This window comes from Nannospalax galili, unplaced genomic scaffold (genome assembly GCF_000622305.1).
Source record: "Nannospalax galili isolate Female #2095 unplaced genomic scaffold, S.galili_v1.0 scaffold304, whole genome shotgun sequence".
NCBI classification, from domain to species: domain Eukaryota; kingdom Metazoa; phylum Chordata; class Mammalia; order Rodentia; family Spalacidae; genus Nannospalax; species Nannospalax galili.
The window spans coordinates 267,004-281,164 of NW_008352325.1; the positions used below are offsets into that span (position 1 = coordinate 267,004).

The following is a 14,161-nucleotide window of genomic DNA, read 5'->3' on the forward strand; positions in this document are numbered from 1 at the left end:
ACTTGCTCATATGAACTTAAAGCAATTGTGAAAGCCTGCACCAAGACCCATGCAAACTCAACCCAGACAAAAACCTGGCATAAAACTGGGGAAATGGGTAAGAAGCCCCAATCTTAGCTGAAGAACTATTGGCAGCTGATCACTGCTGAGTGAGGGAGAATTGATTCTCTTTAAGAAAGTGACACTAGATAGGCTGACCAGACTTCAGCAGATGAACTCACATCGAAGGACATCCGGGTACACAAACTTGACTCGATAGGCCTTAACATATACGAAATGCATGAAATCTGGTGACAGAGCTGTGGGGTTGCAGATGGGGGAGAGAGTCTAAATATGGTTAAGATGTATTACATGAAATGCACAAAATTCAATAAAAACATTTTAAAAAATGATTCCCCGACTAGTGCTTAATGAGTGATCAGAAATTGTCTGAAAAGTGATACCAACCCAGGCTGGCCTCTCAGGGATATGCATGCCTATCTGTAAATCTGTACTTCTTTGCTCCTGAAAATTGTTCACACAGCTCTGAGCACCCCCCTACAAAGCCTTTGCAGATGTGACCCTGCCTCAGTGACGACTCCACTCTCTTTTCAGTCTGAGTGAGATTGTGCATCACTGCCCTGCCTAGTCCTGGTACTCCCGTCCCCACTCCTTTCACCCTTGTACAGAAATCTCTTCAAGTCCCATGTGACTTGTCTTGGAAGACTAAGACAGCACCTTAAAAGGTTTCCTGAATTGCACCTGCCAGGTTTGTCTTGTCATCCTAGGCATAAATGGTGTGTGACATGGCTGTATCCTAGCCAAAGTCTGTGGGAACATTACCCACAGGAAATGGAGGGTCTTCCTGGGCAAGAGGGGGACTCTGGCACTGTAGGTGGTATGTTCATAAAGGGCTTAAGACTCAGGTTCAGTCCTGAGGTGTGTTTCATCCCAGCAGCCACCTGGCAGCACAGATCTGACAATGGTGTCCACATCTTGTCTCTGCTCTGTGGGCAACCAAGAAACAAATCTGTTGGAATTTGAATCCTGGTCTTCATATCCTTTTCACTGTACCATGCTCTTTGAATATAATAGGAAAGTAAGTGTTGAATTTAGTTGACCGAGTCAGTGATGGTGGCAAAAGTTAAGGCAAGACATGATCCAATAAATAACCCCATCCATGCTCTTGCAAAAAACTTGATTAAACTCAGTGGGACCCAAACGAAAAAGACATGAGAATCAGAGGGGCTAGTTAGGAAGAAGAAGGGGTACAGCATGAGTGGAAGAGGGATGAGAGAGTAATAAAGTGAAAATGACCAACATACATGTATGAAATTCTCAAGTAACAACAAAAACACAGTGGGGGGTGTCGTGGCTGGAGAAATAGCTCAGTCAGTAGTCAGTGAAGTGCTTGCTGTACATGCTTGAAGCCCTCAGTGCAGTCTCCGTAACCCACATGGAAAAGTAAAAGGTCAAAGCACGGGAAGAATGAATGGCAGCAGACAAACAACTCACCCTAGGGTTTCGGTTCTGAATGGGGATTGATGAATGATGTCAATGCTGATTTAAGGACTGTGGAAGAGTTTCAGGCTATATGGTTCCATGTGCATTAGTTTTTCCATTGCTGTGACAAAATACCTGGTGAAAACAGCTTATGGGAGGAAGGGTTTATTTGGGCTCACAGGCTGAGGGTACAGCTGGTCATGGTGGGGAAGGTGTGGCAGCAGGCCCATGAAGAGTTTGTCACTTTGCATCAGCAGCCATGCATAGTGGTGCTCAGCTTACTTTTTTCCTTTTTAATCCAGTCCAGCACCCCTGCCCATGGAGTGATGGGCCTTTAAAGGTATATCTTCCCACCTCAGCGCAATCTATCTAGAAGCTCCTTCATAGACGTGCCTAGAGGTTTATCTCCTAGGTAATACTAGAGCCTGTAAAGTAGACACACATGTGCAGATTATTTTTCAGCTTGCCATCTGTTACGAGTTCTGCAGCTGAGCATGGTGGTACACACCTATAATCCTAGCACTGGGTAGGCTGAGGCCGGAGGGTGTTGAGTTCCAGCCCGGTGTAGGAAGAAAGCAGAAGAACAGCTTCTGTTCACCAGAACTCTGCATTCAATGCATTGCCTTCTGCATTTGTGTCTTTCTAAACCCTCCTTGCTCTCGTTTTGTTCTTTCCTTTGAGCTCTTTTGTGGAATTTGTATTCTTTTAAATGTTTGTTTTCTATGTTTCTTTCATTGTTTCAGATCTCACGTTAACTAACACACAAAGAGATTTTCTTTTGTTTTATTAATTGCATGCTGTTAGTTGCTGTCCAGGAAAATGTTTCTGATGTAGAATGTGCTTACAATCAAGGCATAATAATACCATTTGAGTATGCCCTTCCACACATCTAGGGCCTACATTCACATCACAAGTTCAGGGACCATTTATAGGAAAAAAATGACTTTGGAACTCAGTATTCATCCTAGACTACCCTTGAGGTCTCCTGAGGTCTAGAATCTATTTCTATATCAATCAAATGCAACTCTGGTGCATAACTAGTCTAGAGAAGTGAATTACTGTCCTGAAAACTCCAGTGCTGTGCACTAAGCTTCCTGACACTCAAGAAGAAAAACGGGGGCCTCACACTACTTATATTTAACATCTCTCTCAATGCAGAATGGCTAGTGTTCCCCATTGGATCTCAATAAGAGATGATCTTTAATGTCAGCACCAAGTCACACCGTGTCTGCTGTGGCAAATCTTATACTTAGTGTTCTAGAGTGAAGACCTCTGTCATAGGTACTTGGGTTCTGATGCTTTTTAATTTCATCTTCTCCTCCAAGATCATCTTCTATTTACATAAAACCTTGCTGTCTTCTACATAAAAATTAAGACAGAGCCAAGTGTTGAGAACGAATGCCATCAGCACTTTAAACAACAAACACTGGACAGGAGTTCCACACCAGTCATTTATTTCTGTTCTTAATTATTTTTTCTTAAGAAGTAATTTTAAAGAAACTTTAGTTAAGCCTGAGGTCAGGCTACAAACAGTTGCATTCATTATCACTGGTTTGAATATTGGGGTTTGCCTTCAGTCACCTAGAGGATACATGTTTAAAGGGTTAATTAAGGGGCTCACTGGTGGAGCACTTGCCTAGCATGTTCAAGACCCTGGGTTATATTCCCAGCACCACAAAGGTAAATAAAAGACTAATTGATCAAGTGCCCAGTTTTGGGGGGGAAAATTTTCATCGGTTACACATATACATAAGTCTCCTTCAGCGTTAAAATGTTTCCAGTGAATGCTGTTATGTTGGGCAGGGGGTCTTCCCTACTCAGAGCTCCTGAATCCCACATTTCGGAAGAGTCAAAGGACTGTTGCCCTTGTTGGGCAGCATGGCACCCAGAGTGGCTTGTGCTGACCTGTCTTTGTGTGTCCTCTCCAGTGAGCCTGCCCCTGGGGCCTAGCAGCCACTGCAGCATGGATGGAGCCCCACAAATGCCACCAGAGGCCGAGGAGACGGCATCTGTGGGCAGCTGTTTTGCATCAGAAGATACGACGGAGGACTCAGGGGTGATGAGCTCTCCCTCAGATGTCGTCTCTCTTGACTCACAACAAGACAGCATGAGATCTAAGGATAAATGGTCCACAGACCAGGAGGACTGCAGTGACCAGGACCTAGCTGGAACTCCAGAGCTGGGTTCCCAAAAGAGCCCATCGTGGGGGAAAATTGGCTCTGGTAACTCACATCTGAGGTGAGTCATGGGATAAATGGGAAAGGAAGTCACTTATGCCCACCTCCCAGTTTTCAAGAACAGAGATCTTCCTCAGCGTGACCCGGGTAAAGGTCATTAATACTTATTTACCAGGTGCCTTCCACAGACGTCTCCCTACCGTGATTTGTCAGTTTGTTACCTGCAGTCCTGTGCTCATACAGTAAGTGACATGAAGGTGCTTGTAAGCAATATATTAGAATGCTTCGTTTGCTCTGGCACATCATCCCAAAGGTTCATGTTATACTTTTCTACTCAACACTGTTTTTTAAAAGCTGCCCATGATGCTGCATATATTGTCCATTTGTTTATTTATCAATTTTTAAGTATTTTATTGTATTTTTATTTTGCGTATATGAGCGTATTGCCTGCATGTAGTAGGTGCACCTGTGTCGTGTAGTGCCACGGAGGTCAGAAGAGGGCATCAGATTCCCTGGAACTATAGTTATGGATGGTTGTTAGCCACCATGTAGATGCTGGGAATCAAACCCGGGTCCTCCGTAAGAGCAGTCACTGCTCTTAACTGCTGAGCCATCTCTCCAGCCCCTATGTATCCATTTTTATATTAATGAACTCAGGTTGTTCCAGGTTTCAGGACTGGAAATAAGAAAATTGCATGTATATTTCTGTTTAATATAATTTTCCAGAAGAGAAACTATATCATCAGAAAGATTCCTCTTCAGCTATGTGGAATATCACCAGACGACCTCTGAAATAGGCCCTCTAAGGGCCTCTGGCCCCTGTATTCCACATCTGCACTAGAGTTTGTGATTGGGGGGCATCTTAAATATCCCCATATGTGTCAGACAGTGTGTCAAGTGGCTTTAGTTTGCAATCCGATGAATAGGAAAGATGAATATTTTATCTGCATTTAGTAACAGTTTGAGATTGCTTTTTATGATTGTCTTTTTGTATGCTTTATTGTTTTGAAAACTGTATACCATCTTTTAAAATTAGTAATTTCTTCTTTGTCAGTTATTTGATCATAGAGACCTTCTGAATTTAACCTTTTAGTTTTGAATTGCACAGCAGTTGCTTTCTAATGCTATATCATTGAATGTATCCTTGTCTTCCCATTGTCTGTAATCTCTGCATGTTTAAGGGGTTCTTCCTATTACCCCAAGGGCTAAAGAATCTGAATTCCTCTTGCTTTCTCACTTCAGGGCTCTCCTCAACTGGGTTTCTTTTCGGGCTTGATATCTGTTTCTTCACTGGGCTCCTCCTTCCCCTCAGGCCTGCCTTCCTTTCCATGTGTGCGTCATCCTGCACATTCTTTGCACACCACTGGCTCATTTATTTCTCCATCTCTGACCCAATACCGTAGTCATGGTTACCTTTTAATATTCTCACATAGAAAGCTATGTTAATTCCCTTCAGCTTATCATTTTATAAACTTTTTAGATAACTTTAAGAGTAGTCAGGAAAACTAGTTTGGGGAAATGTTAATAGTAAAACAAATGCTTTTAGAAAAAGAAGCCTCTGAGTCAGTCACCGCAGTGAATTAACACTTTTGTGTTTTCACATCTTCTACCATGTCTGTATGAGTGCCCAGAGTGTCATTGGGTTAATAGAATTACATTGCGAACCATATTTTATTTTGAATTATGTTTACCTAATATCTTATTCTAAATACCTCCCAATAATGTTATGTTATTATATGTGTTCTTTAATAATCTTAAAAGATAATGCTTCAATTTTAAGGAAAGATCCAAGGCCAACTTTGACCTTTATCATGAAAACAAATATCTCTGCTGTAGTCTCTGGGTATGCTTTTCTTGGTTCAGGGGGCATACACCTCTTTGAGCTGTGCATCCAGAACCAGTCTTAGTCTGGGCTCCAGATCTGCTGCACCTGACTCACAACTGGCTTTGCTGCTGTTGACCCTTGCTGTCAAATCTATGCTGATTGCTACTCAGACATGAGAGAATGTTGCCTGTGGCCATAGCCAAGATTATCATTGAGGCTTTGGAATCTGATATGTTTTTTATCCAAACAGAACTCTTATCTCCACAGTCCACTGAATTTGAAAATAGTCTCAGGGACAGGAGCGTTTTAGAACCAGGAAGCTCTGCAGGGGAATCCCACCAACAGCTAGTTGTTCAGCATTCTAGAGTCCATATAACAATGCCAAGTCTTACACTCTTCTTATGAACAGTACAGGGCACATAACCCACTGCTAGAAGTGGGTATTGGAAATCTGTGAAGCACCCAGCTCGGTATGTGCAGGACAGGTTGCATAGCTATTTAGCTATCAAGCCGTATCTATTATCAGGGATGCTCCTGTTAGTTTAGGGAATGGAGGCACCATGGTTTTTGGAGGCACCATGATGTCTATGGTATATCACCTTCCTCAATTAAGTTTTGGTCTAGCTTGCCAGTCAAATGAAGACAAAAATGCATGACCATAAAAAACAAAGTCTTCCAGGCTTTTGAGACCTTGTTCATATGAACTGACAGCAATGGTGACAGCATGCAAAAGACCCATGCAGCTCAATTAGATGAAAACCAGCATAGATCTGGGAAAATGAGCAGGAGGCCACAACCGCAGCTGAGGAACTGTTGGCAGCTGGTCACTGCTGGGTGAGCGAGGGTTGATCTTTAAGGGAGTGATGCTACATAGGCTGAACAGATTCCAGTGGATGAACCAAGGGACATCTAGGTACACAAACTTGACTCCATATGCCTTAAAATATATGGCAGAATGCATGAGCTCTGTAATGCATTGGGGGAACAAATAGGAGAAAGAGTCTAAATATTATTAGGCTGTATTATATGAAACGCACAAAAATTCAATAAAAATATACATTGAAAAAAATTTTAAATCTTTGCAATGTTTAAAAAAGAGATCTCTGAACCCCCAACCTGTCTAAGATCCTGTTGTCTCTGAACCCCCAGCCTGTCTAAGATCCTGTGGTCTCTGAACCCCCAGCCTGTCTGAGATACTGTTGCCTTCCCAAGTGATGACCTCAAGTCTCTCCTCATGATTTTTAGTGAAATGGAAAACTATGGATTATAGGGGGTTAAGTATTTATAGAAATTATCTCAAGTGATAGATTACACATCCTCAGAGATGACAGCATGGCATATCATGTGTGTATTTCCAAATTCATGGCTGGACTTAAACACATGTGCAGGCCATTTTGATCAGTGTGATATTCCTTTGACTGCTCCTAGAGGGGTGACTCCCCTATCCTGTGTCTCTCACAGAGACAGCTTTGCTCAGCGCGCCCATCTGCCAACTTTCAAATGTAGTTGCATCTACTAGAGTATTCCCTGTGCTACAGCACGTTAAAAAAAATCTGTGCATTTGCTGGGCATGGTAGCACACACTTTTAATCCCAGCACCCAGGAGACAGGGGCAGGTGGATCTCTGTGAGATCAAGGCCAGCTTGATCTACGTAGCAAGTTCCAGGCTAGCTGGGGCTAAGAGAGATAAGAAACAAACAGGCCTCTGTGCATGAATACATTTGGAAGCTATAATATGCTCCTCTTAGCCTCAGTGAGCTATTAGAAGTTCTTGAAGATCTTACAAGTGAAGAAACTAGTTTAAACATTCCCTGAAACATGCCTCCAAGTGGTTATTAGGATGAGTGCTCCCTTAAGCATTCTTCAAAAAACTCTGTTCGGTGTCACCTTCTTGGTCCAGGTCACACAGTGCAGATACAAATGCATGAGTTAGGTGGGTGTAGGAACAATAAGTATCTTAATGAAAATAGTGACTTCTGGTGATGAGCTTGCTGTTCAGAACTGCAGAATGACACACTGAGAACTTGAGTTGCAGAAAAGCAAAAGAGGTCTGAGGGGGCAGGGTTGGAGCCAGCATCATTCAGGGAATAGAACCCATGGTTGTTCACACGGCGGTGGCCTTAGCCTTCACCATCTAGACAGAAAAGCTATATGTATACCACTAAAGAATACCATCCACATTCAGAGAGTAACGATGGACACACAGAAACAAGGAAGAGATTTTCTGACGCCCTTGTCTCGTTGTGCCCCTGAATACTGCCCTACAGGCATGGCCTCTGTTCTGTGTAGCTAATGCTTACCTTCTGATTTCAGTCTCCTCGTTCTACCCTGAACAATTCCAGTATCAGGTTTCTACAACTAATCCTGAGATGGCCATTTTTGTTCCCACAGGGGTTCATTCTGCATGAGGCAGGATGATAGTTTGAGACCAGACTGTGTTGCATCCCTCTCCCTCACCTTTGTATGCTAGACCTTAGGAGCTCAGGCAAAGCAGGTTATCTTTTGTTATAACTGGAAAGGTCAGAACTCTAAGCTGAGTGGATTTTAGTACCTTGTCATAGATGCCCTCAACATGCAGAAAGTCTCCAGAATGGGATCAGCATCCAGGGAAGTAAAGATTGCTCATGGCATTCTGTTTTGCTAGCATAAGGCCTTCTGTTTCCACAGGTCTGCTGCTTAGGAGTTTACTGAGTACTGTTTGGAAATCATGACCTGAGAAAGTGCAACTGTGTAAGGCCTACAGAGTGGAGTCCTAGCTCTCTCAGCTGTCTTGTTTCTCTGGCGCTACATGTCAATGTCATCGGTACTTTCTTATCTAGGATGGCCTGGGTTTGCATACAGAAAACTTGGAGGCAAATGCTGCTCCCTCCCAAGTGCCAGCCAGCTGTCCAAGGATACTATGAGGGTCAGCCTCTGCTACTTAGCTATCTTTTTTCTACTGCAGCCGTGTGGCAAAGTCACTGCTTTCATTCAGCACAATTGTGTGTAGAGACTCAGCTGATTACCACCACAGCTGCTACCTCATCGATGGCAGCATTGACGGGCACCACCCCGTGTTCCTAGGGCCTAGGCACTTTGAGAACCTCAAAGTAAAACCCTGTCTTCAAAAAGAAGCAAATGGGAATGATGGATCATAATTCCAGTGTATTTCCCATCAGCCCATTTGATGAGATCAGTTATAAAATTTTCACTGTCTTAAATTCAAACTTTACCCTCTAATTGGGATATTAACTTTGTATAGTCTTTTCATTTGACTAAGTAGTCAATAAACTCCCTAAGAGAAGTACAGACCAAGGTGTAGATAAACACAAAAGAAATAAGCACATAGTGGTGGGCCCTTGTTCTGGAGATACCCAGGAGTAATATGGTGAACTTCACCCCTGGCTGTGCCCTGGGCACATGACTGTAATTCATGCTGGATGCATTTACAAATCTCTTCCTGTCCTTTGTAGCTGACCTCAGCCAGCAGTCCTTATTCTTAAAGAACAGCTTAATGTGAAGACCAAAACATCCTTAGTCAGACTGCCTGTGAAATTCCTGCCTTTTGCTGGCAAAAGTGTACCATGGGCCTGTGAATTCATTTCTTCCTTCTGTGTCTTCCTCAGACATTGAGATATGTAGTATTTCCCCTCAAAATAGTACCTGGCACATCGCCAGCCTTCAAAGTGGCATATTTCAGTTATATGAAATAAAATAAATCTTTGAAACTGGTAGCAGATATTATTGTTGTTGCTACTCTTTATAACTGATGAAGGAATAGAAGAAATAGGACTTTTTGGATAATCTTTTTGACAGAGTCTACCTATGCTTATTTCCTCTTCAAACTTTTTATAGCATCTTTGTTTGAAAAGAAATGATAGACAAGGGGAGAGGCAGAGAGGATCGTCCTTCCTTCTACTTGGGTAGGACTAAGAGTGACCAGCAATTGAACCCCAAAGCAATCTGGCTGTCATCAGGTAGTTTACCCATTTGTGTATAAATATAGAACTCTGAGTTCTGAGGTTCCTTTAGGGAACATCAGTTATGCAGGAATACTGTAAGGACTGAATGAGTGACATGAATGCGAATTTCAGTTTTTCTTATCAGTAGGGCCCAAATGAAGTTATATGCAGAGCCCACAAGTAGAAGACAGAGTTTCTGGATCATAGAAGAGGCACAGAAAGAATGTACGAGCCAGCCGATGGGAAGGAGTGACACACTGTCTTCTGTATGGCATTACCATTGCCCTCATGAACTCACAGTAGCTGTAGTTACCTGCACAAAATAGGGCCGCTCATGGGTAGATGATGGACTCATGAGGTCCCACCTATCCCTGGGCAGCTATTGATGGTTAATGGTTGCCATGGGACGAGGACTCATTTTCTTCAGTAGCATAACCCCTGGTAAGTTGCCTGTGCTGCAGTAAATAGCCCTCCACCCATGCTCATGCAAGCAACCCTCATTAAATTCAGTGGATTGCCAAAAACAGTAATAGGAAAGAAAGAAGACATGAAAGAGGAGGAGGCTTGAGAAAAAGGGATTCAGTAGGGCTGTGAAGGGAATGAGAGAGGGTAATAGGGGGATGTCTTCTCTCTCTCTCTCTGTCTCTCTCTGTCTCTCTGTCTGTCTCTCTGTGTATACTTAAATTGTCACAAAGTCAAAAATTTAAAAAATAATAGTGGGTGTAAAGAAAAAAGTGTGTCTGTGTGTCTTCTGCAGGTGAATAGGATCTCTTTCCCACCTATCGCCGCACCCTCTACATGGCAACCCTTATATTGAACTTTGACAGAAATTCTATCCCTATCTTCAGGGTGTGTGATTCCAAGCCACCTTGCAGGTGGATTGAGGTCTTAGTGGTGATACTGGAGAGGGATTCAGGCCTGGATTTCCAGATCATCCAACCTCTGGAGCCCTGAAACTAAAACTATAGGAACAGTGACCACAAAAGCATCTTGAAGCTGTTTATATATTACAGACCATAAAGCTTTGTAGTCCTAGGAACCTTGTGATCACAGGAGCATTTACAAACACTTAACACCACGGAGAACCCTGAGCATTCATAACCACCAGTACTCTGTAACTACAGGAAAAGTTAGAATCATATTATGCGTTGTAGAGCCCTTTGAAGCATATTCAAACACAAAGGAACGTGGAAAGTACTGGAGATGTAGCTCAGTTGGTAGAGTGTTTATCTGGCATGCAGGAGGCTCTGGATTTGATCCCCAGTACTAAAAAAAATAAATGTGTAGTGCTGTACTGTCATCCTGTAACCACTGGTCTTACTGGCTTCCAGCACTTGCCAAGTGACTGACCATGTTCAAATATGTTTAAGAAAATATTCACCAAATCTAGTGCACAGTGAAGAAATTATTAATCACATATATAAATAAAGTTAAAACTTAAGGTAATTCAATTAATCTCACTTCTTGTTTAGCTTTTAAATATGACTACAAGAAGATTTAAAGTTACATATATGATTCCCATCGTATTGAACATCAGTGCTGGAGTCTGAGGCTTTATCCCTGGGGACACATATCTGGACTGAGATGTCAGGCATATGTAACTGTCATCTGGTTTCCCAGGCTTCCACTTATAGTCTGTTCTGTAATCATTTTGCAGCCCCAGGGTTGACTTGGTTATCATAAGCCAATTGAATTGCTCCCTGAAAACATCATCATTTTTCTCTCAGACTCTTTTTTCATGATTGTATACATTTCTTAAACTCTTAGCCACATCAAAAGAAGCATAACTCAGTATGCTGTGAGTATATCAGATAAATTTGAGATGGGTCAGAATTCGAACATTCACCTTTACTTTTGCATAGCAAATGAAACACCAATTCACAAAGCCCTTATTTGTTCAGGCAGTGATTGGACAGTTCAGGTCCCTGTTCTCCTCTGCCTGAAGGTGGGTGAGCATGTGCTGAGACAAAAGCTGGACCAGTGTCCCCCCAGCTAGATGAGAGGCATACTTTCTCTCCACCCTGAGTCCCCAAATGGAGAGTGCATACGAGGCAGCTCAGCCTGCAAGACAGAGCTGTTAGATTGTCCCCGCTGCTCCTGCTTGTCCCTCATACCCTGTTGGACAGCAGCATGAACATGATATTCTCTGTAGTCACCACCCCTAACTCTGTGAGAAAATAGCTCTGGCAATGTTTATTCAACATGTGCAGGCAGATAGCACAATGCCTGCTCAGTGTTTGTTTGCTTTCTATTCTCTTGGTCTTCAGCCACAACAAACTGCCAGTAAGAACGATGTCTAAAGATGGGGTGTTGCTGGGGGTGGGAAGGGAAACCTGGGAAAGAAACATCTGTGAGCATTTGTTTTATGCCAGCAGAGGCATTGCTTCCTGCCCACTGTGGACTCTGCAGTGATGCATGCCCTAGGCTGTCTGGTAGGCCCTCAGGAAGCTGCCTTCCAAGCCCTGTGACTATGTCCTGGAGGGTTTACAAAGAGGAAAGGATGTATATTGCATCAGTAACTTGAGAAAAGACAGTGGAGATGGGTATGGAGGAAAAGCAAACATTACTGGACCCCCTCCCTGCAAATCTTAGATAGGAAAGCAAATTTGATAAATGGCCGGATAACCCAATCATGCAAAAGCTCAGGCCCAGAAAATAGCAGCCCATGAAGCACATCCGGAGCACATCGTGAAGCGCATCCAGAGAAGAGCTACAGAAGCAGGAAGCGGCCCCCTTCTACTTTGCTCAGAGATTGTGGGGCTTGACAGCTTCATGAGTAACAATAGCTTAGGGCCTGGCAGTGATCAGACCTACCCTCTTTCTCAGGGTACTCAGGCTGACTAATCCTGCCATGTATCTACTCTTTCTTCCTGAGCAAGCAGGACCCTAAGGATCAGAACATATCAGGGCCATGGTAGAATGGAGGTGTGCCAGAAGGACCTGGGACTGAGATGCCCCCTCCCTCATTGGGGACCAGTCAGCAAGGCCAAATGAGGCAGGAAGAAGAAAGGGGCTAATCAGGATAGAAGAACGTGGGTACAGGGAATAGCAGTACTAGGTATAGAGTCCCTAGGCCTAAGCAAGACAGGCTTGGCCTGGACGCAGAAAAGAAACCAACCAGGGAAGCTCAAGTCCATAGAGCTGAGCTACTTCTGGCAAGAGCAGCTGAAGCTGAGCCTGACTGGGTTGGTGAAGGACCAAGGCTGCCCTATACTAGCTGTAACATCTGTGAGCTGAAACATCTGTGAGCATTTGTTTTATGCCAGCAGAGGCATTGCTTCCTGCCCACTGTGGACTCTGCAGTGATGCATGCCCTAGGCTGTCTGGTAGGCCCTCAAGAAGCTGCCTTCCAAGCCCTGTGACTGTGTCCTGGAGGGTTTACAAAGAGGAAAGGATATATATTGCATCAGTAACTTGAGAAAAGACAGTGGAGATGGGTATGGAGGAAAAGCAAACATTACTGACCATCACTTATGGTCAGTGAGATCCTAGAATCATTAGACGCCTGTAGGAAAGGAAGTCATGCATATTATTCATGTGAAAGAAAAATGTAAATTGTTTTGCAACAAAAGAGAGTTGTTTGAGGATGAAAATAATACCTTAAATTTTGCTCGTTCAAATAGTTTATCAGACTGGGAAGATAGCTTATGCAGTAAATTACTGGTCATGTAAGCACGAGGAGCCAAGTTTGATCTTCAGAACCTACATTAAAAACCCCAGTGTGACGATGCACACTTGCAATTCCAGCCCAAGGGAGACAGGGACAGGTGGATTCCTGGCTCTCTGACCAGCCAGTCTAGCATAATTGGCAAACTTCAGGCCAGTAAGAAACTCTATCTCAAAAAACAAAGTAGATGGTGCTACTGAAGATGCATATACATTCTTTCCTCCTTGTTACCCAAGGAACAACACCCAATGTTGACCTCTGACCTCCACACACATGCGCACATGTATATTTGCCTACATAAACACATAACTAAAAAGAGAAAAGATGCTTTTATCACTCAAACTGCTTTATAGTAAAACAAGGGCAGTTCTATAGTAAAAGGATAAAATAGTCACCTTTCCTTTTTAAGAAATCACACAAGCTTATATGTTGCAGTCTGAATTCCTAGCATACCCTTGTCCATGGGCGTATGTGATTTTTATGTCCTTATAATTATGCTTTATATAGTTATATGTCTTGATACCTTCATGTAACATTCTAGAAAAGCATTGGTCTGTTTTTCTGCATAGGCTCTCGTTGTCTCTGATGGTTACTGACTGGTCTGTATTTCTCAGTAGGCTATCTGATGTTAGAGTTGCTGATTTTATTGCCCTTTACAATATAGACAGCTCTCTCTACTGCTGAACAGTTTAGAGTTCTTCACAGAATACAATGAACACGGTTCTATTCATGTTTCTTCCTTTTTCTGTATTGTTTCCATAAGATAAATTATTAAAATTGAGGCTAATACAAAGATAAAGTGATTTTTATTGATATGTTTCCATATTGTTTCCAGTTAAAACCAGCAGCAAAGATGAGTGTCTTCCATGTGTTAGTTTCATCAGCTCAGAGTGATTTCTTTTCCAGCTTAACATTTATAAAATCAGTGGAATTTGCTTTTAATTCTTACTGATTTCTCCTCTTCACTGCCTCCTGAGTGATGTAGCCATGCATTCTTTGAACAAAGACACTTTGGAGCGACAGTACACACACACACACACACACACACACACACACACACACACACACA

The 14,161-nt window shown here is 42.9% G+C and overlaps 1 protein-coding gene across 4 annotated transcripts in view; it reads left to right on the forward strand.

Annotated features, from left to right (window-relative positions):
• Cobl (cordon-bleu WH2 repeat protein) overlaps positions 1 to 14,161 on the forward strand; it is a 274,940-nt gene that overhangs the window by 241,637 nt on the left and 19,142 nt on the right. For all 4 annotated transcript variants that reach the window (XM_008849261.3, XM_008849262.3, XM_008849264.3 and 1 more), the window contains one exon: positions 3,411 to 3,720. In XM_008849261.3, coding sequence (XP_008847483.1) covers positions 3,411 to 3,720 — 310 coding nt within the window. The remainder of the gene's footprint in view (positions 1 to 3,410; positions 3,721 to 14,161) is intronic.